Source organism: Tamandua tetradactyla, chromosome 5, assembly GCF_023851605.1.
Source record: "Tamandua tetradactyla isolate mTamTet1 chromosome 5, mTamTet1.pri, whole genome shotgun sequence".
In the NCBI taxonomy this organism is placed as follows: domain Eukaryota; kingdom Metazoa; phylum Chordata; class Mammalia; order Pilosa; family Myrmecophagidae; genus Tamandua; species Tamandua tetradactyla.
This window is the reverse complement of record NC_135331.1, coordinates 146,901,945-146,924,801: the sequence shown is the minus strand read 5'-3', so window position 1 is coordinate 146,924,801 and position 22,857 is coordinate 146,901,945. Positions and strand designations below refer to the sequence as shown.

At 39.0% G+C, this 22,857-nt stretch overlaps 1 protein-coding gene across 3 annotated transcripts in view; it reads left to right on the top strand.

Moving 5' to 3' along the window:
• The first annotated feature begins 1,730 nt into the window (after positions 1–1,730).
• Positions 1,731–22,857, top strand: part of MDN1 (midasin AAA ATPase 1) — a 204,551-nt gene continuing 183,424 nt past the window's right edge. For all 3 annotated transcript variants that reach the window (XM_077162407.1, XM_077162406.1, XM_077162405.1), the window contains exon 1: positions 1,731–2,010. In XM_077162407.1, the coding sequence (XP_077018522.1) occupies positions 1,909–2,010 (102 nt within the window). In that variant the 5' untranslated portion in view covers positions 1,731–1,908. The remainder of the gene's footprint in view (positions 2,011–22,857) is intronic.

Below are 22,857 nucleotides of genomic sequence, written 5' to 3'. Positions count from 1 at the left end.
CCTTGCACCCCTCCTACCACCTTTAAATGGTCTTTTTCTTCATTCTGTTACTGTAGTCCTGTTTTCTGGAACTTTTATCAAGATATTTCTGCTACTTCTTGCTGGTTGTTTCCCCAGTACTTTTTTTTTAAGCTGTTTTATTGAGATATATTCACATAACATACAATCTACCTAAAGCATACAATCAATGGCTTTTAGTATATTCAGAGTTGTGCATTCATCCTTAGTACTTTCTAATGATAACTTAGGTATAGGTCTCCCTTTCCCCCCACCCCCCATCTATTGTGGTATATCCTCAGGGAAACTCTCATTAGTTTGGAAATGTTCTTACATTATTTAAGTGAAAATCTATTTTATTTCATTTTCATAGTTTTCTGTTTCTATTAGGTCTGCACTTGAGTTTGAGTTCCATCAGAAGCAAACATTGAATCCCTAGGACAAAAACTTAAATTCAAATGCATTAAATCTTCTCCCAATCCAGGAAGCCTCTCCAGAAAGGTATAAAGAAAAAGACATTTTAAATTTGAACAGGCATTAAACCAGAATGTGATGCAACACAGGCAATTCACCAAAGAGCTTGCAAAGACAGAATGAAAGCTCACTTCTTTTAAGTAATGTTGATACAACCCATAATATACATTTTCTCAAAATATTTCTCATATCTTTAGGACCAGAGATAGGTTTATAATTTGGAGCCAGGAGCTCACTTGAAGTAATGCTCATCTTTGCCTAGGAAACTGGGAGATACTTTTTCTTAATGATTACATTTCAAAGAAATGGTTCCAGTCTCTAAGGAAATATCCCTGAGTTGTGAAATTTCCAGGAGGCTACTTTAACCTTTAAAAAGATTTAAATATATTTCAAAGGAACAGAGACGGACTTACAATTAAGATTTCCTAAGATAAATGCTGAAAAAAAAAAAGAGGAGAGAGGAAGTCTTTCTGCATCAGGAAAAATTAACCTCTTATTTTCATTTTTTAAAAATTTGTATTCATCCTTACATAGAGAAACACCTATCCCCTTTAAAAAAATTAAAGCTTTAGAGGTGTAATTCACCCTAAGCGTACAAACCTTAAGTGTACACGTTTTTTTTAAGACATATGTACGTACTTCTGCTACCACCATCCAGATCAAGATATGAAACCTTTCCACACCTCTTGCTCCCCTGCAGTCAATAGCAATCAAAAGCAACCACTAATTTGACTTTAACCATCACTGTTTAGTTTTGCTTGTTCTTGTGCTTCATTAAAATGCACTTCCCAAAAAACAAACAAGCAAAACAAACTAAAGGTTTCAGAATATTCCCTAATACAAATACCAGACTTTAAGTATTCCCCAACTAATGAACATTTCATTTACAACATGCATATCAGCAATGCTCCAAAGGGTCTTCTTGTTACATTTGCGTGTGAATTTCCCAGGCTACAAGTGTGATTGCCTGATCTCAAGTGTTCGCTGAGGTGGCGGAAAGGTACGCAGGGCTGGGCACCACAAGCCCCTAGGGACTCTTCCGCTTCTCTTGTCTAGCAGAGCATCTGTCTGGCTCTCCCGCTGCGAGCTAGCCTGTGCTCGGGATAAACTCTGAGACCACATTCACTGGACCAACCCACCGAGGAGACTCCGGTTCCCATTCTCCTTCCCGAACTGGCGCGAAATGACGTAGTTGTTTCTGCCGTCGTGCGGGCGGGGCCAAAGGCCGACCCGCCGTCGCCGTCGCGGCCTGATGACGCACAGCGCCCTGTACTCCCCCACGTGTGCTGCTGCTCTCCTGGTGTCGGCCAGACCGCCGCGGCCCCTTTTCCCTCGGGTTTAACCAGTGTCAGCTCCAGCACCGGAATCGCGGCAGCTCGAGGGCGCTGAGCTTGAAGCAGCGAGGGCTGGAGCGAACGAGGAGAAGGGCCTGGGGCAATGGAGCACCTCTTGCTGGAAGTGGCGGCCTCGTCTCTGCGATTAATCGCTGCCAAGAATGAGAAGAGCCGCAGCGAGCTAGGGAGGTTCTTGGCCAAGCCGGTAAGAGAAGGAGGGAGAGAGAAAGCGCATGGTAGACCCCAACCTTTCTGCTCCCGTACGCCTCGTGGCACTCTGTGGAGCCGCGCTGGTTTAAGGGAGAGAGAAGCCTAGTCTTGTCACTCTGCCTCTCCCGGGACTGGCCGGTGGCGAAGGCAGCCGCACCTGTTTGCGAAGATAGGAAGGAGCTTTTTGTTTTTAGCAGGGGAAGTTTTCCTTCCTATCCCCACCTCCGCAACCCCTGTGCGGCGCTCAGCCTGCGTATGGGAGACACCTGTGGGCTTTGGAAAGAAATTTGCTTTTCTTTTCTGAAATTGAGGTTGGGTCTCTGCGTTTTCACTTGGGTTTAAGTGTTCCTTGTCCAGACACGCTTGTGAGCTGGGGTAAATGTCTTTCTTTTCTGCCCGGTCCCTTCACTTAGGCCGACAAACATTGATTGCGTTTCTGCTGGCGCGTAAAGCGCTGTGGCACTGTGGGGAGATAGAAAGATAAATCCATTACGGGCTCTATCCATAGGGAATTTAGCCTCTATTTTTGGAGACAGTTCATAAACACGTAGAACAATTGAAGGTCAATGCAAGACAGCTAATCCTAACTCTATGATATTAACCTTGGGAATTTTGAGCTGAGCTGAAGTTTTCTGGGAAATAGGTCTTGGCTTTTAATAATCTTCTCGTTGACTCACCCTGTCTTGAGTGGAGGACTCCTGCGCACCTTAATCACGTTGCATTTTAAATTCCTATTTTGTGTTTCTCTCCTATCTGTAAACTTCAGAGTAGAAAATATGTTTTGTTTTTGTCACTTCAGTATCTAGAAGTCATTTATTCACTCACAAATGCCTTCCTTACAGATATATCCCATTAACTAAGAAGCAACTGCGTTATTTTGGGTGAGACTGAGCTGCAGGGATTAATATGAGAGACATTCTTTTTCTGTTTGGTTACAACAAAACTGAAATGAGAGGCAAAAGGGAGTGAGGATTGGGAGATGTCGCCCAAGGTTTGTGGCCTGTGGGCCCGCGCGAAGGGTTTGATGGGATCACTAACACAAATGGGGAGGTCTAGACAGCAGATTTTTGGTGGGGCTACGGAAAGAGATAATCAGTTTTAAGATCAGATGAGCTGTGCTGTCCGGCTCCTAAATTATGTATTGTTGCTAGAGGCTTTTTTTCTCTAAGTGGGTTTAGAATAGAAGTTTTGGATCTGGGGTTCATGGACCAGTTTCACGGGGTTTAAAGCTTCCCACTCCTGTAATTGGATGTAACGTTGGTGTTTATGTATTGGGGTGAGGTGGGGAGATGCTTGGGTAATATTTTAGAGAATCTTTGACACATTGAATGGGTCAGTTCGCATGGAATGCTTCAATGTGTCATGTTTACATGACAACTTGTCATGTAAATTCTGAGAATTTGTTTAGTAATGCTCTGGGACATGAAAGCTAGTAGAAAGTGCCCTTGAATTAAGGGATTGGGACACTGTTACATCTCCTTTTCTTGTGCCTCATTGTTAAATTCTATCCAGTCTTGGAAATGTCTTTCTATTTGTTCCTTTCCATTTCCAGTGATAATTTCAAGCATTTCACTTAAAGAAAAACTGGTTGTGTTGCAATTTTATTTTTTTCTCCTCTTTTTGGAAATGAAATGATTTTTGTTGGAATTTTACAAAGCAGCAAAGGTTTTTGATACATTGATTCTCATTCTCATTGATATTTGGAATCTAAAGTAAGAATTTTATTTAGGATTGTGTTTCCTTCTGTGTTCTCAGCTAATCACCTTCTATTCACTCATAGAAAAGTGGCTCACCTCATCTGCTTCCACTACTTTTTCTTCACCTATAGTCCAGTCCTCCTGATTTTACTTCCTAAGTATTTCTTGAATCTATCCCTTCCTCTTTGTCTCTGTTATCACCACTGTCCTGACTCCTGGACTTGGCTCAGGAAGAGCATATGTTTAAGGGCATTGTTCTAGTTTGCTAGCTCCCGGAATGCAAAATACCAGAAACAGAATGGCTTTTAAAGAGGGAAATTTAATAAGTTCCTAGTTTATAGTTCTAAGGCAGAGAAAATGTCCCAATTAAAACAAGTCTATAGAAATGTCCAATCGAAGGCATCCATCCAGGGAAAGATACCTTGGTTCAAGAAGGCCCATGAAGTTCAGGGTTTCTCTCTCAAGTGAGAAGGCACATGGCGAACACAGTCAGGGCTTCTCTCTTTCAGCTGGAAGGGCACATGGTGAACACGGTGTCATCTGCTAGCTTTCTCTCCTGGCTTCCTGTTTCATGAAGCTCCCCAGAAGGTGTTTTCCTTCTTTACTTCCAAAGGTCACTGGCTCTTGGACTCTCTGCTTTGTGATGCTGTAGCATTCTCTGCTCTCTCTGAATCTCTCATTCTGCAAAATGTTTTTTCTTTTATAGGACTCCAGAAACTTCTCAAGACCCACCCAAATAGGTGGGGACATGTCATCATCTAATCCAATCTAACACCACTCTTGATTAAATCATATCTCCAGGGAGATGATCTGATTACAATTTCAAGCATACAGTATTGAATAGGGATTATTCTACCTTTATGAAATGGGATTTTGATTAAAACATGGCTTTTCTAGGGTACATACATCCTTTCAAACCAGCACAGACATGATGGGCTATGGAATGAAGACCGTATTTTCCCTCCTGTTAAATGTCTGGGGGACCTTGGGTGAGGTCCCCTAAGCCTCAGTTTCTTTTCTTAAATTTTTTTTTAACTTTTTATTTATTTATTAATTTTTAATTTTTTTAAAAATACCAGAACACCAAACAAACGCTTTTCAGAAAAAGGAATAAAAAGAAAACAGAAATAAATTCATCCATACCATACCCCCACCAATCACCAACATTTCAATCTAAATTTATTTATTTATTTTAATTAATTAAAATTAAAAAAAATACCAAAAAACACCAAACGCTAATGTTAGTAACTTTTTAAAAAATTTTATTAATTAAAAAAAATTACAAGAAACAAACATTCCCAACACATACACTCAGCAATTCACAATATCATCACATAGTTGCATATTCATCATCATGATCATTTCCCAGAACATTAGCATCAATTCAGAAAAAGAAAAAGACAACAGAAAAATATAACAAACAGAAAAAAAAAAATTTACAGGCCATGCCCCTTACTGATCCCTTTCAATGATCACTAGCATTTCAAACTAAATCTATTTTAACATTTGTTCCCCCTATTATTTATTTTTATTTCATATGTTCCTCTCATCTGTTGACAAGGTAGATAAAAGGAGCATCAGACACAAGGTTTTCACAATCACACAGTCACATTGTGAAAGCTATATCATTATACAATCATCATCAAGAAACATGGCTACTGGAACACAGCTCTACATTTTCAGGCAGTTCCCTCCAGCCTCTCCATTACATCTTGGATAACAAGGTGATATCTACTTAATGCATAAGAATAACCTCTAGGGTAACCTCCTGACTCTGTTTGGAATCTGTCAGCCATTGACACTATTTTGTGTCATTTCACTCTTCCCCCTTTTGGTTGAGAAGGTTTTCTCAATTCCTTGATGCTGAGTCTCAGCTCATTCCAGGATCTCTGTCCCACGTTGCCAGGAAGGTCCACACCCTTTGGAGTCATGTCCCACATAGACAGGGGGAGGGCGGTGAGTTTGCTTGTTGTGTTGGCTGGAGAGAGAGGCCACATCTGAGCAACGAAAGAGGTTCTCTTGGGGGTGACTCTTAGGCCTAATTTTAAGTTGGCTTAGCCTATCCTTTGCAGGGTTCTTTTCTTTTCTTAAATTTGTTTAAACTTTTAAATTGTATAATATAACATATATACAAAGCTAAGAAAAAATAAAGCAATTGTTTTCAAAGCACTCTTCAACAAGCAGTTACAGAACAGTTCCCAGAGTTTGTCATTGGCTACCACATCATCATCTCAGATTTTTCTTTCTAGTTGCTCCAAAACATTGGAGGTTAAAAGGAATAAATATTTTTTTATCATCACAATTGACATTTAAATATATATCCAAAGGAAAGAGAGAAAAAACAATTGTTTTCATAGTACACTTCAACAAGTAGTTACAGAACAGATTTCAGAGTTTGTTATGGGTTACCAATACACTATGTCAGATTTTTTCTTCTAGCTGCTCCAATGCACTGGAGGCTAGAAGATTTTTTTTTGTGTGTGAAAAATAACATATATTCAAAAAGAAGCAATAAATTCCAGAGCACATTGGAGCAATTAGTTGTAGAACATATTCTGTGTTTGGTATGGGTTACAATTCCACAATTTTAGGTTTCTACTTCTAGTTGCTGTAAGATACTGGAGAGTAAAAGAAATATTAATATAATATTTCAGCAGTCATATTTGTTTCTTAAACCCTACCTTCTCTGTCTAACTCTACCATCAACTTTGATCTTTCTCCCACTCTGTAGGACTATATAGGATATAATCATTCTAAATTTTTCATGTTGGAAGGGAGTGTTGATAATATGGGATAGGGAGATAGAACTAGTTGATGATCTGGAGAGGCTGGTCCCTCTGCATTTCAGGACTTACTAAGACACTGGAGACTAAAAGAAATTTCAATATAATGATTTAGCAATCATACTCATTTGTTAAACCCTACCTTCTGTGTATAACTCCACCATCACCTTTGATCTTTCTCTCCCACTCTTCAGGGGTATTTGAGCTCTTTCCATTCTGACTTTTTCATGTTGAAAAGGGGTATCAGTAATATGGGATAGGGAGATGGTACTAGCTGTTATTCTGCAGAGGCTGGCCCCTCTAGGTTTCAGGACTTATCTGGCCCAGGGACCCATCTGAAGGCTGTAGGTTTCTGTTACCCTAGTGCATGGAACCTTTGTAGAATCTTACATATTGCCCTAGGAGTTCTTTAGGATTGGCTAGAATGGTTTTGGTTGGGGTTTGGCAAGTTATAGGTAGCAATGTCTAACTAAATCTTGTGTAAGCATGACCCCCAGAGTGGCCTCTTGACTCAATTTGAATTCTCTCAGCCACTGATACCTTATTTGTTACACTTCTTTTCTGACATTTGGTCCAGATGGCACTGTTAATCATCCTCAGTTTCTTTTTTTTTTTTAATTAATTTTTTAATTTGTTTAAAAAGTATAGCAAATGCAAACGTTCTTAATTTATGATCATTCCATTCTACATATATAATCAGTAATTTACAATATCATCACATAATTGCATATTCATCATCATGATCATTTCCCAGAACATTTGCATCAATTCAGAAAAAGAAATAAAAAGAAAACAGAAAAAAATTCATGCATACCATACACTTTACCCCTCCCTTTCAATGATCACTAGCATTTCAATCTAAATTTATTTTAACATTTGTTCCCCCTATTATTTATTTTTATTCCATATGTTTTACTCATCTTTTATGGTACGTAAAAGGAGCATCAGACACAAGGTTTTCACAATCACACAGTCACATTGTGAAAGCTATATCATTATACAATCATCTTCAAGAAACATGGCTACTGGAACACAGCTCTACATTTTCAGGCAGTTCCCTCCAGCCTCTCCATTACATCTTGACTAACAAAGTGATATCTATTTAATGCATAAGAATAACCTCCAGGATGACCTCACCTCTCAGTTGGAATCTCTCAGCCATTGACACTTTATTTTGTATCATTTCACTCTTCCCCCTTTTGGTCGAGAAGGTTTTATCAATCTCTTGATGCTGAGTCTCAGCTATTCTAGGGTTTTTCTCAATCCCTTGATGCCGAATCTCAGCTATTCTAGTATTTCTATCACATGTTGCCAGGAAGGTCCACACCCTTGGAAGTCATGTCCCATGAAGACAGCATCCTCAGTTTCTTAATATACGGTAGCTATCTTATTTAGTTACAGGGAGTAGTTAAAAGCACGGACTCTGGAGCCAGGCCCTCTAACATGGATTCCTAGTCCTGTTGCAAACATTGTGACCTTGGTCAGATTTCTCATTCGTCCAGTAGGAGTGATAATATTACCTATCTTATGGGTTGCTGTGAGGATTTAATGCCTGGCATATATAAGTGCTGTCTATAAAAGTGGTTGTTATTATGATTGCCACTTATTATTCTTATTATTAAGGATAATAAGATTAAGTAGCATAATAATATTATTCTTATGCTGCTTAATGCATAAGAATAACCTCCAGGATAACCTCTTGACTCTATTTGGAATCTCTCAACCATTGACACTTTGTCTCATTTCATTCTTCCCCCTTCTGGTCAAGAAGGTTTTCTCAATCCCTTGATGTTGAATCTCAGCTCATTCTAGGTTTTTTCTCAATCTCTCTTTTTTTTTTTTTTAATTAACGGAAAAAAGAAATTAACCCAACATTTAGAAATCATACCATTCTACATATGCAATCAGTAATTCTTAACATCATCACATAGATGCATGATCATCGTTTCTTAGTACATTTGCATCGGTTTAGAAGAACTAGCAACACAACAGAAAAAGATAAAGAATGTTAATATAGAGAAAAAAATAAAAGTAATAATAATAGTAAAAAAAGAAAAAGAAAAACAAAACAAAACAAAAACCTATAGCTCAGATGCAGCTTCATTCAGCGTTTCAACATGATTACTTTACAATTAGGTATTATTGTGCTGTCCATTTTTGAGTTTTTGTATCTAGTCCTGTTGCACAGTCTGTATCCCTTCAGCTCTAATTACCCATTATCTTACCCTGTTTCTAACTCCTGCTGGACTCTGTTACCAATGACATATTCCAAGTTTATTCTCGAATGTCTGTTCACATCAGTGGGACCATACAGTATTTGTCTTTTAGTTTTTGGCTAGACTCATTCAGCATAATGTTCTCTAGGTCCATCCATGTTATTACATGCTTCATAAGTTTATCCTGTCTTAAAGCTGCATAGTATTCCATCGTATGTATATACCACAGTTTGTTTAGCCACTCGTCTGTTGATGGACATTTTGGCTGTTTCCATCTCTTTGCAATTGTAAATAACGCTGCTATAAACATTGGTGTGCAAATGTCCGTTTGTGTCTTTGCCCGTAAGTCCTTTGAGTATGTTCCCAGCAATGGTATTGCTGGGTCGTATGGCAGTTCTATATTCAGCTTTTTGAGGAACCGCCAAACTGCCTTCCACAGTGGTTGCACCATTTGACATTCCCACCAACAGTGGATAAGTGTGCCTCTTTCTCCGCATCCTCTCCAGCACTTGTCATTTTCTGTTTTGTTGATAATGGCCATTCTGGTGGGTGTGAGATGATATGTCATTGTGGTTTTGATTTGCATTTCTCTAATGGCCAGGGACATTGAGCATCTCTTCATGTGCCTTTTGGCCATTTGTATTTCCTCTTCTGGTAGGTGTCTGTTCAAGTCTTTTTCCCATTTTGTAACTGGGTTGGCTGTCTTTTTGTTGTTGAGTTGAACAATCTCTTTATAAATTCTGGATACTAGACCTTTATCTGATATATCATTTCCAAATATTGTCTCCCATTGTGTAGGCTGTCTTTCTACTTTCTTGATGAAGTTCTTTGATGCACAAAAGTGTTTAATTTTGAGGAGTTCCCATTTATTTATTTCCTTCTTCAGTGCTCTTGCTTTAGGTTTAAGGTCCATAAAACCGCGTCCAATTGTAAGTTTCATAAGATATCTCCCTACATTTTCCTCTAACTGTTTTATGGTCTTAGACCTAATGTTTAGATCTTTGATCCATTTTGAGTTAACTTTTGTATAGGGTGTGAGACATGGGTCTTCTTTCATTCTTTTGCATATGGATATCCAGTTCTCTAGGCACCATTTATTGAAGAGACTGTTCTGTCCCAGGTGAGTTGGCTTGACTGCCTTATCAAAGATCAAATGTCCGTAGATGAGAGGGTCATATCTGAGCACTCTATTCGATTCCATTGGTCGATATATCTATCTTTATGCCAATACCATGCTGTTTTGACCACTGTGGCTTCATAATATGCCTTAAAGTCCGGTAGCGGGAGACCTCCAGCTTCGTTTTTTTTCCTCAAGATGTTTTTAGCAATCGGGGCACCCTGCCCTTCCAGATAAATTTGCTTATTGGTTTTTCTAATTCTGAAAAATAAGTTGTTGGGATTTTGATTGGTATTGCATTGAATCTGTAAATCAATTTAGGTAGGATTGACATCTTAACTATATTTAGTCTTCCAATCCAAGAACACGGTATGCCCTTCCATCTATTTAGGTCTATATTAGGTCTTCTTTTAACAGTTTTTTGTAGTTTTCTTTGTATAGGTCTTTTGTCTCTTTAGTTAAATTTATTCCTAGGTATTTCATGCTTTTAGTTGCAATTGTAAATGGGATTCGTTTCTTGATTTCCCCCTCAGCTTGTTCATTATTAGTGTATAGAAATGCTGCAGATTTTTGAATGTTGATCTTGTAACCTGCTACTTTGCTGTACTCATTTATTAGCTCTGGTAGTTTTGTTGTGGATTTTTCCGGGTTTTCGACGTATAGTATCATATCATCTGCAAACAGTGATAGTTTTACTTCTTCCTTTCCAATTTTGATGCCTTGTATTTCTTTTTGTTTTCTAATTGCTCTGGCTAGAACCTTCAACACAGTGTTGAATAATAGTGGTGATAGTGGACATCCTTGTCTTGTTCCTGATCTTAGGGGGAAAGTTTTCAATTTTTCCCCATTGAGGATGATATTAGCTGTGGGTTTTTCATATATTCCCTCTATCATTTTAAGGAAGTTCCCTGTATTCCTATCTTTTGAAGTGTTTTCAACAGGAAAGGATGTTGAATCTTGTCAAATGCCTTCTCTGCATCAATTGAGATGATCATGTGATTTTTCTGCTTTGATTTGTTGATATGGTGTATTACATTAATTGATTTTCTTATGTTGAACCATCCTTGCATACCTGGGATGAATCCTACTTGGTCATGATGTATAATTCTTTTAATGTGTTGTTGGATACGATTTGCTAGAATTTTGTTGAGGATTTTTGCATCTATATTCATTAGAGAGATTGGTCTGTAGTTTTCTTTTTTTGTAATATCTTTGCCTGGTTTTGGTATGAGGGTGATGTTGGCTTCATAGAATGAATTAGTTAGTTTTCCCTCCACTTCGATTTTTTTGAAGAGTTTGAGGAGAGTTGGTACTAATTCTTTCTGGAATGTTTGATAGAATTCACATGTGAAGCCGTCTGGTCCTGGACTTTACTTTTTAGGAAGCTTTTGAATGACTGATTCAATTTCTTTACTTGTGATTGGTTTGTTGAGATCATCTATGTCTTCTTGAGTCAAAGTTGGTTGTTCATGTCTTTCCAGGAACCCATCCATTTCATCTAGATTGTTGTATTTATTAGCGTAAAGTTGTTCATAGTATCCTGTTATTACCTCCTTTATTTCTGTGAGGTCAGTAGTTGTGTCTCCTCTTCCATTTCTGATCTTATTTATTTGCATCGTCTCTCTTCTTCTTTTTGTCAATCTTGCTAAGGGCCATCAATCTTATTGATTTTCTCATAGAACCAACTTCTGGTCTTATTGATTTTCTCTATTGTTTTCATGTTTTCAATTTCTTTTATTTCTGCTCTAATTTTTGTTATTTCTTCACTTTTGCTTGCTTTGGGGTTGGTTTGCTGTTCTCTCTCCAGTTCTTCCAAGTGGACAGTTAATTCCTGCATTTTTGCCTTTTCTTCTTTTCTGATATAGGCATTTAGGGCAATAAATTTCCCTCTTAGCAGTGCCTTTGCTGCGTCCCATAAGTTTTGATATGTTGTGTTTTCATTTTCATTCCGCTTGAGGTATTTACTAATTTCTCTTGCCATTTCTTCCTTGACCCATTTGTGGTTTAAGAGTGTGTTGTTGAGCCTCCACGTATTTGTGAATTTTCTGGTACTCGTCCTATTATTGATTTCCAACTTCATTCCTTTATGATCCGAGAAAGTGTTGTGTATGATTTCAATCTTTTTAAATTTGTTAAGACTTGCTTTGTGACTCAGCATATGGTCTATCTTTGAGAATGATCCATGAGCATTTGAGAAAAAGGTGTATCCTGCTGTTGTGGGATGTAATGTCCTATAAATGTCTGTTAAGTCTAGCTCATTTATAGTAATATTCAGATTCTCTATTTTTTTATTGATCCTCTCTCTAGATGTTCTGTCCATTGATGAGAGTGGGGAATTGAAGTCTCCAACTATTATGGTATATAAGTCTATTTCCCTTTTCAGTGTTTGCAGTGTATTCCTCATGTATTTTGGGGCATTCTGGTTCGGTGCGTAAATATTTATGATTGTTATGTCTTCTTGTTTAATTGTTCCTTTTATTAGTATATAGTGTCCTTCTTTGTCTCTTTTAACTGTTTTACATTTGAAGTCTAATTTGTTGGATATTGGTATAGCCACTCCTGCTCTTTTCTGGTTGTTATTTGCATGAAATATCTTTTCCCAACCTTTCACTTTCAAGCTATGTTTATCTTTGGGTCTAAGATGTGTTTCCTGTAGACAGAATATAGAAGGATCCTGTTTTTTAATCCATTCTGCCAGTGTGTGTCTTTTGATTGGGGAATTCATTCCATTAACATTTAGTGTTATTACTGTTTGGATAATATTTTCCTCTACCATTTTGCCTTTTGTATTATATATATCATATCTAATTTTCCTTCTTTCTACATTCTTCTCCATATCTCTCTCTTCTGTCTTTTCGTATCTGAGTCTAGTGCTCCCTTTGGTATTTCTTGCAGAGCTGGTCTCTTGGTCACAAATTCTCAGTAACTTTTTGTCTGAGAATGTTTTAATTTCTCCCTCATTTTTGAAGGACAATTTTGCTGGATATAGGAGTCTTGGTTGGCAGTTTTTCTCATTTAGTAACTTAAATATATCATCCCACTGTCTTCTAGCTTCCATGGTTTCTGCTGAGAAATCTACACATAGTCTTATTGGGTTTCCCTTGTATGTGATGGATTGTTTTTCTCTTGCTGCTTTCAAGATCCTCTTTTTCTCTTTGACCTCTGACATTCTGACTAGTAAGTGTCTTGGAGAACACCTATTTGGGTCTAATATCTTTGGGATGTGCTGCAGTTCTTGGATCTGTAATTTTAGGTCTTTCCTAAGAGATGGGAAATTTTCAGTGATAATTTCTTCCATTAGTTTTTCTCCTCCTTTTCCCTTCTCTTCTCCTTCTGGGACACCCACAACACGCATATTTGTGCGGTTCATATTGTCCTTGAATTCCCTGATACCCTGTTCAAATTTTTCCATTCTTTTCCCTATAGTTTCTGTTTCTTTTTGGAATTCAGATGTTCCGTCCGCCAAATCACTAATTCTATCTTCTGTCTCTTTAAATCTATCATTGTAGGTATCCATTGTTTTTTCCATCTTTTCTACTTTATCCTTCACTTCCATAAGTTCTGCGATTTGTTTTTTCAGTTTTTCTGTTTCTTCTTTTTGATCAGCCCATGTCTTCTTCATGTCTTCCCTCAATTTATCGATTTCGTTTTTGAAGAGGTTTTCCATTTCTGTTCGTATATTCAGCATTAGTTGTCTCAGCTCCTGTATCTCATTTGAACTATTGGTTTGTTCCTTTGACTGGGCCATATTTTCAATCTTCTGAGCGTGATCCATTATCTTCTGCTGGCGTCTGGGCATTTAGTCAGATTTCCCTGGGTGTTGAATCCAACAGGTTGGAAGATTTTTCTGTGAAATCTCTGGGTTCTGTTTTTCTTATCCTGCCCAGTAGGTGGCGCTCGTGGCACACGTTTGTCTGCGGGTCCCACCAATAAAAGGTGCTGTGGGTCCTTTAACTATGGAAAACTGTCGCCGTGTGGGAGGTTCGCCAGCCGAAGTGGCTTGGAAGAGTGCCAGCCGGTCCGGGGGTCCGAAAGCGGGGAGGGTCAATGGCCACCGCAGCCCGGTAGAGCACCCGTCCGAATTTCCTTCTCAGCCCGGGGCGCCAAGCGTGGCGGGAGGGCGCCAGCCGCTACGGCTCGGGAGAGTGCACCGTTCCCAGCCAGACCCAGGAATCACATGTTTGGAAGTGATCCCCCCGGTCCCCGTTCTCCGTGGCCTGGGAATTTCCAATCCAGTTCTCACAGTTGGTCTGGGGGGGCCGCACGTGGTGGGCGCACAAGCTGCCGCGGCTTGAGGGGACCCTGTGGCTCCTTTATTAATGCCACTATTGGTGTTTGGTTGGACCCAGTCCCTGCCATTGTCGGAAATTCCCTCTTCTCCCTGGAGGGGTTCCGGTTGCTGGCTTCTGTGGCCCGGGGAACTCGCCATGAACCAGGAAGCCGTCTGTAGGGGAGGGGCACCGGTCGCCAGCTGTCGCGGTCTGGGGAACTCGCCACCGGACCAGGAAGCTTCCCGCAGGGGAGGGACGCCGGTTTCCGGCCACCGCAGCTTGGGTAGCCCTCTGATCCGAGACTCGTAGCCCGGGAAGGAGGGAGGGTGGAGCTCCGGCCGCTACAGCTGCCGTGGCTCGGGGAAGCGCGCGCCGCTCGGGGATCTCACCGCAGCAGAGTCTCGCAGTCAGTCTAGCCAGTCCAGACTGGTGTACGCTGTGTGTCCGTTCCCTGCCGTGTCCCCGGGAGCTGTTCTGCACTGTTTCTGTTTACCTAGTAGTTGCTCTGGAGGAGGAACTAAGACCCCCGTACCTTACTAAGCTGCCATCTTGGCCCCTCACTTTTTGCTTTCTTGATGAAGTTCTTTGATGTGCAAAAGTGTTTAGTTTTGAGGAGTTCCCATGTATCTATTTCTTTCTTCAGTGCTCTTGCACTGGGTGTAAGCTGTATAAAACTGCCTCCAAGTATAAGATTGATAAGATATTTCCCTGCGTTTTCTTCTAACCGTTTTATGGTCTTAGATCAAATGTTTAGGTCTTTGATCCATTTTGAGTTAACTTTTGTATTGGGTGTGAGATATGGGTCCTCTTTCATTCTTTTGCATATGGATATCCAGTTCTCTAGGGACCATTTATTGAAGAGACTGTTCTGTCCCAGCTGAGTTGGCTTGACTTCCTTATGAAAGATCAGTTGTCTGTAGACAAGAGGGTCTATATTTGAGCACTCTATTCGATTCCCTTGGTCAATATATCTATCTTTATGGCAGTACCATGCTGTTTTGACCACTGTAGCTTCATAATATGCCTTAAACTCAGGTAGCATGAACCTGCGACTTCATTTTTTTCCCCAGGATACTTTTAGCTCTTTGGGGCACCCTGCCCTTCCAGATAAATGTGGTTATTGGTTTTTCTGTTTCTGAAAAGCAAGTTGTTGGGATTTTAATTGGTATGGCATTGATTCTGTAAATCAATTTAGGTAGAAGTGACATCTTAACTATATTTAGTCTTCCAATCCATGAACATGGTATGCTCTTGCATCTATTTAAGTCTACTGTGATTTCTTTTAACAATTTCTTGTAGTTTTCTTTGTGTAGGTCTTTTTGTCTCTTTAGTTGAATTTATTCCTAAGTATTTTATTCTTTTGGTTGCAATTGTAAGTGGGTTTTTTTGTCATATTTCCCCCCTCAGGTTGTTCATTACTAGTGTATAGAAACACTACAGATTTTTTTATGTATTTTTAATTTTTTTAAAATACCAATAAGTACCAAATGCAAACATTCGTTAACTTTTTTGAATTAAATTTTTTTTTTACATACCAAAAACACAAAACAAATGTAAACATTCTTCACTTTTGATCGTTCCATTCTGCATATATAATCAGTAATTCACAATATCATCACATAGTGGCCTAGTCATCATCATGATCATTTCTTGGAACATTTGCATCTATGCAGAAAAAGAAATAAAGCACAAATAGAAAAAAATTCATACATACCATACCCCTTAACCCCCCTATCACTAGCATTTCAATCTAAATTTATTTTAACATTTGTTCCCCCTATCATTTATTTTTATTCCATATGTTCTACTCGTCTGTTGACAAGGTAGATAAAAGGAGCATCAGACCCAAGGTTTTCACAATCACACAGTCATTGTGAAAGCTATATCATTATTCAATCATCCTCAAGAAACATCGCTACTGGAACACAGTTCTGCATTTTCAGGCAATTTCCTCCAGCCTCTCCATTACATCTTGACTAATGAGGTGATATCTACTTAATGTGTAAGAATAACCTCCAGGATAACCTCTCGACTCTGTTTGGAATTTCTCAGCCATTGACACTTTATTTTGTGTCATTTCACTCTTCCCCCTTTTGGTTGAGAAGGTTTTCTCAATCCCTTGATGCTGAGTCTCAGCTCGTTCCAGAACCTCTGTCCCACATTGCCAGGAAGGTCCACACCCTTTGGAGTCATATCCCATGTAGACAGGAGGAGGGTGGTGAGTTTGCTTGTTGTGTTGGCTGGAAAGAGAGGCCACATCTGAGCAACAAAAGAGGCTCTCTTGGGGGTGACTCTTAGGCCTAAATTCTAAGTAGACTTGACCTATCCTTTGTTGGGGTTAAGTTTCATATGAACAAACCCTAAGACTGGAGGCTCAGCCTATAGCTTTGGTTGTCCACACTGCTTGTCAGAATATCAAGAATTCAACTTTAGGAAGTTGAATTTCTTCCCGTTCTCACCATTCCCCGAAGGGAACTTTGCATATACTTTTCCACTCACTGATCGAGTCACTGTGGAATCCATCGGGGCATCACTCTGGACAAACCAACAAAAATCTCATGTCCTACCGAAGATTCCAAGTACTTATGGTGTTCAATCAAGCTATCTACATATGTTATATTAGGAAATACACTAGTCAAAAGATAGAGTTTGTACCAAATAAATATTTTTTGCTTTAGTCTCACACATAAGGTGAGATTTTAGAGTATTAATTACCATCTATTTTCAGCACCCTGCAATAATGATATTCCTTTGAAGAAATACTACAGATTTTTGAGTGTTGATCTAGTATCCTGCCACTTTGCTCTAGTCATTTAGTAACTCCAGTAGTTTTGCTGTGGACTTTTCAGGGTTTTTGACATATAGTATCATATCATCTGCAATAAGAGTTTGATTTCTTCCTTTCCAATTTTGATGCCATGTGGTTTCTTTTTCTTGTCTAATTGCTCTGGCTAGAACTTGCAACACAGTGTTGAATAACAATGGTGATAGTGGACAACCTTGTCTTGTTCCTGATCTTAGGGGGAAAGTTTTCAGTTTTTCCCCATGGAGGATGATTTTAGCTGTGGGTTTTTCATATATCATGTTGAGGAAGTTCCCTTCTGTTCCTATCCTTTGAAGTGTTTTCAGCAGGAAAGGATGTTGAATTTTGTCAGATGCCTTTTCTGTATCAATTGAGATGTTCATGTGGTTTTTCTGCTTTGATTTGTTGATATGGTGTATTACATTGATTGATTTTTTTATGTTGAACCATCCTTGCATACCTGGGATGAATCCTACTTGGTCATGGTGTATAATTCTTTTAATATGCTGCTGGATTTGATTTGCAAGAATTTTGTTGAGGATTTTTACCTCTATATTTATTGGAGAGATTGTTCTGTAGTTTTCTTTTCTTATAATATCTTTGTCTGGCTTTTGTATGAGGGTGATGTTGGCTTCATAGAATGACTTCGGTAGCTTTCCTTCGTCTTCAAGTTTTTTGAAGAGTTTGAGCAGGATTTGTACTAATTCTTTCTGGAATGTGTGGTAGAATTCACCATCTGGTCCTGGACTTTTTTGGGGGAAATGCTTCTTAATGACTGATTTAGGTTCTTTACTTGCAATTGGTTTGTTGAGGTCATCTATTACTTCTCAAGTCAGTGTTGGTTGTTCTTGCCTTTGTAGGAAGTTGTCCATTTCATCTACATTGTCTAGTTTATTAGCATAAAGTTGTTCATATTATCCTCTCATTACCTTTTTTTTTTATGCAGAACTAATGGTTATGTCTCCCCTTCCATTTCTCATTTTATTTTATTTACATCCTCACTCTTCTTTCTTTTGTCACTCTTGCTAAGGGTCCATCTGTCTTACTGATTCTCTCGTAGAACCAACTTCTGAATTTGTTGATTTTCTGAATTGTTTTCATGAACTCAGTTTCATTTATTTCTCATTATTTCTTTCCTTTTGCTTGTTTGGGATTAGTTTCCTGTTCTTTCTCTACTTCTTCCAAGTGGACAGTTAATTCCTCGATTTTTGCTCTTCTTGTTTTATACAGGCATTTAGGGCAATACATTTTCCTCTTAGCACTGCCTTTGCAGCATCCCATAAATTTTGATATGTTGTGTTTTCATTTTCATTTGCCTTGAGATACTTCCAGATTTCTCTTGTAATTTTTCTGTGACCCCTTGGTTGGTTGTTTCAAGAGTGTTTTGTTGAACCTCCATATATTTCTGAATTTTTTGGTACTCTTCCCGTTATTGATTTCCAACTTAATTTCTTTATCATCTGAGAAAGTGTTTTGAATGAATGCAGTCTTTTAAAATTTATTGAGACTTGCTTTATGACCCAGCATATGGTCTATCCTTGAGAATGATCCATGAGTACTTGAGAAAAAGGTGTATCCTGCTGTTGTGGGGTGTAATGTTTTATAAACGTCTGTTAAGTCTAGCCCATTTATTGTATAATTCAAATTCTGTGTTTTTTTATTGATCCTCTGTCTAGATGTTCTGTCCATTCATGAGAGTGGGGAATTGAAGTCTCCAACTCTTATGGTAGATGTGTCTATTTCTCTTTTTAGTGTTTGCCTCATGTATTTTGTAGCATTCTGACTTGGTGCATGAATATTTTATTTTTCCATTTTTTCCCCTTTTTTTAATTAATTTGTAATTTTTTTAAAGAAATGACAACGAACATTCTTTTAATTTTTTAAAAAATATAGCAACAAAGGCAAACGTTCTTAACTTATGATCATTCCGTCCTACATAGAATCAGTAATTCACAATATTGTCACATAGTTGCGTATTCATAAACATGATCATTTCTTAGAACAGTTGCATCAATTCAGAAAAAGAAATAAAAAGACAACAGAAAAAAATTCATACGTACCATACCCTTTACCCCTCCCTTTCATTGATCACTAGCATTTGTCTTAATTTATTTTAACATTTGTTCCCCCTGTTATTTATTTTTATTCTGTATATTTTACTCGTCTGTTGATAACGTAGATAAAATGAGCGTCAGACACAAGGTTTCCCTTGTATGTGATGGGCTTCCCTTGTATGTGATGGATTGCTTTTCTCTTGAGATTCTCTCTTTCTCTTTGATATCTGACATTCTGATTAGTAATTGTCTTGGAGTATGTCTATAGAATCTATTCTGTTTGGGATACGCTGCACTTCTTGGATCTTTAATTTTAAGTCTTTCATAAGTGTTGGAAAATTTTCAGTGCTCATTTCCTCCATTAGTTTTTCTTCTCCTTTTCCCTTCTGTTCTCCTCTTGGACACCCAGAATACATATATTCATGCACTTCATGTTGTCATTTAATTCCCTGAGTCCCTGCTCATATTTTTCCATATATTTTCTTTTTCTTGTCAAATTTCAGATGTTCCATCCTCCAGTTCACCAATCCTATCTTCTGGCTCTTGAAATTTGACATTGTAGGTTTCCGTTGTTTTTTTCATCTCTTCTGTTGTGCCTTTCATTCTCATAAATTCTGTGATTTGTTTTTTCAGATTTTCGATTTCTTCTTTTTGTTCATTCCTTGCCTTCTTTAATATCCTCCCTTAATTCATTGATGTGTTTTTTATGAGGTTTTCTGTGTCTGTTTGAACATTCTGAATGAATGTTTCAAATCCTGTATGCCATTTGAATTGTTGGTTTGTTCCGTTGATTGGGCCATGTCTTCCATTTTCTTGTTTGATTCATTATTTTTTGTTGGTGTCTGGGCATTTAAGTGCCTTAGTTAGTCTATTCTGGAGATTGTTTTCACTTTTTTTTTTAACCTAGGATTTTCTTACTGGATGACTGTGTTGTCTGTCTGTTCTTTGACATTCAGTTCAGCTTATTCTGGGCCTCTAGCTTAAGTTTTGTTTAATGGATCAGAAATTTTCAGTTCTTATTTTCTTGTTTCTTGCCCTGCCTGTTTGGTGCCTCTCCCCACCCACCCTTATGAGGTTCTGCTTAGATGTTGTAGACCCGAGCCAGATTTTCGTAGACCAAACTGGCCTTCTCTCAGGAGGAAAGAGTCATCTGCCTTAGTTTTCCCGGAGGGTGAGACCCAACATGTTGAAAGACTTTCCTTCGAAGTCTCTCAAGTTTGTGTTTTTCCTATCTTGCCTAATATGTGGTACTTTTCTCCCTGCTGGTCCCACTAGCATAAAGTGATGTGGTCCCTTTAAGTTCAGCAGACTCTCCCTGCTGGGTGCTTCATTGAGATAGAGGAAAGGTTGTAGGCTGGCTTTGATTGCTTCACTTTTCTAGACACTGGAGTCTGAATTTCTTGAGGAAGGGATTCCACCTGAGCTGGGCCCCACCCCTCTCCTGGGAAGGTACAGACTCCAGACAAGCTCCCAGACAAGCTTAATTATGCCTATACCTGGGGCAGTGGAGCCTGAGAAGCCTTGCAGCTGTATCCAAAGAGTAGTCAAGATGTAAAAACACAGCCACAGAAAAGAAAAAGAAATATCCCTTTCAGAGCAGGGTCCCCGTTACTTGGGTTTGCCAATGAACAGTTTAAGTTGGTATGTTGTTCTGTGTATTTCCAGATCCTGTGTGTCCCCTCCTTTCTTTCAGGGCTCAGACCCTTTCAGATATTATGTGGTATCCTATCTGAAAAAGCACCCCCCCTCCCCGGTCAGCACTGCCCTCTCTATGCTGGGCAAAACCAGCAATCTCTGCTTTGACCCGAGGTTCACCTGAACTGGTGGCCTATTTTTAGTAATCAGAATTTGTGAATTAATAACACAGTTGGAACTTGGTTGCACTCAGCCCCTGCTGCTGGTGAAGTCCTTTTCCTTTACCCTCTGGGAATCGCCCGTCGGGGAGGGTCCCCAGCTGCCACGGCTTGGGGAACTCATGGTTCTGGGGGTGCTCACAGCTGGTTCAGCTTGTCCAGACTGGGGTATGCTGTGTGTCTGGTCACTGATGCGTCCCCCAGCAGTTGTTCTGTACTGTTCATGGCTACTTACTAGCTGCTCTGGAGAGTGAACTAAATCCCACACCTCACTAAGCCACCATCTCAGCCCCTCCTCCCTTTACTATTTCTTATAGAGCTGGTCTTTTGTTGATACACTCTCTCAGCCTTTGTCTGTTTCTGAAAATTTTAATCTCTCCCTCAGTTTTGAAGGACCATTTGGCTGGGTACAGAGTTCTTGGCTGGAAGTCTTTTTCTTTCAGAATCTTAAATCCCTCCATGGTGCTAGTTGAGTAGTCAGAATTCAGTCTTATCTTCTTCTTTTGCCACATTCAGGATTTTGTGCTTCTCTTCAACTTTGGACATAACTGATTAGTATGTGTCTTGGGTTAGGTTTGTATGAATTTATTTTTTTTGGAGTTCATTGGGCTTCTTTGATTTGCGTGTTTATGTCTTTTATAATGGTTGGGAAGTTTTCCCCCATTATATTCTCTAGACCTCTTCCTAGCCCCTACTCTTCCCTTCTCTTTCTTGGACACCAATGATTCTTATATTTGTGCCCTTTATTTTGTCAATCATTTCCCTGAAATCCCATTCAAATTTTTCCATCTTTTTTGTCATTTGCCCTTTTGTGTGTTCACATCAGTTGTACTGTCTTCTAGTTGACTTATTCTTTCTTCTGCCTCTTCACATCTGCTGTTGTGTGCCTCTAGTATGTTTTTTATTTGATCTACAGTGTCTTTAATTTCTGTGATGTCTGCTGTTTTTCTATTCTTGCAAATTTCTGTTTATGCTGTTCTAGTATCTTATTGATTTCTTTTATGTCATTAGCCATTCCACTGATTTTATTTAGTAAAGTTATGTGAATGTGTTTATAAGGTGTTCCAAAGCCTGTGTCTCCTCTGTTGATTTAATGTGGTCATTAGACTCAGTTGTATCTGTCTGCATCTTCATATGGTTAGTGATCTTCTGTTGTCTTTGCAGCATGTAAATATCTGGATAGGGTTGCTTTGGATGTTGATTTCCTTCAGTTGTCTAAAGCTTCGTATTTGCAGGACAGGTGTGGAGCAGGATGTGGGGTGTGGGGAGAGGTACAGCAGTGAGGTGATGGTAGTGAGGTGATGAGTTGCGTTGTAGGTGTATGCATGGGTCCAGGACTCTACGTGGGTGCTTCCTAGTCCCCATCTCCCTGTTCGTGCACTCCTGATGCCTCTGGGCCTTCATATGAAATGGAGACATTAGGTAGGCTCTTTGCAGTAGCTGGCTGGTGTCTGGTTCTCTTCATCTCAGTTCTTCTGCTTTTTCATCCCGGGTTTCCCTATGTGGTGTAGAGGACCCTCCCAGGTCACTTACACCCTGAAATCACTCTCCTTTTCTTTTTTTCTATCTCTTCTCTGGTTTTTCTTTGGAGCAAGGGTAAAATTGACCTATCCTATTCCACCATCTTCCTGAAAGTCCTCAGTTTGAATCTCTTTTTTAAAAAAATCTTTATTAGAGAGGTAAAGGATAGCCTTACTCATTTCTAGGAATTAATTATTATTTTTATCCTTTCCTCAAGAGAGCTGGCAATGTTTCACTTAATTCTTGTTTTCCTTCAAGAGCAAGGGCGTCAGGGAGAAAATTGTAATTTATGGTCCCCTGGAGATTGCTGAAACCATGAAATAGTTTAATTTTCAAGGTGGTTGCATAGCATTTCACCTAGAATATAGGTATCAGCCCTTTGATCTCAAACTGCAATGAACTGAAACTGACTTGTAACAGCTTTTACATTAAACTTCTGTCCATTGTTGCAAAAAGCAAACAAACAAATAAAAAACTCAGTGTGTTTTTTAGAATAGACTCACTTACAAAGCATGGAAGTTAGATAT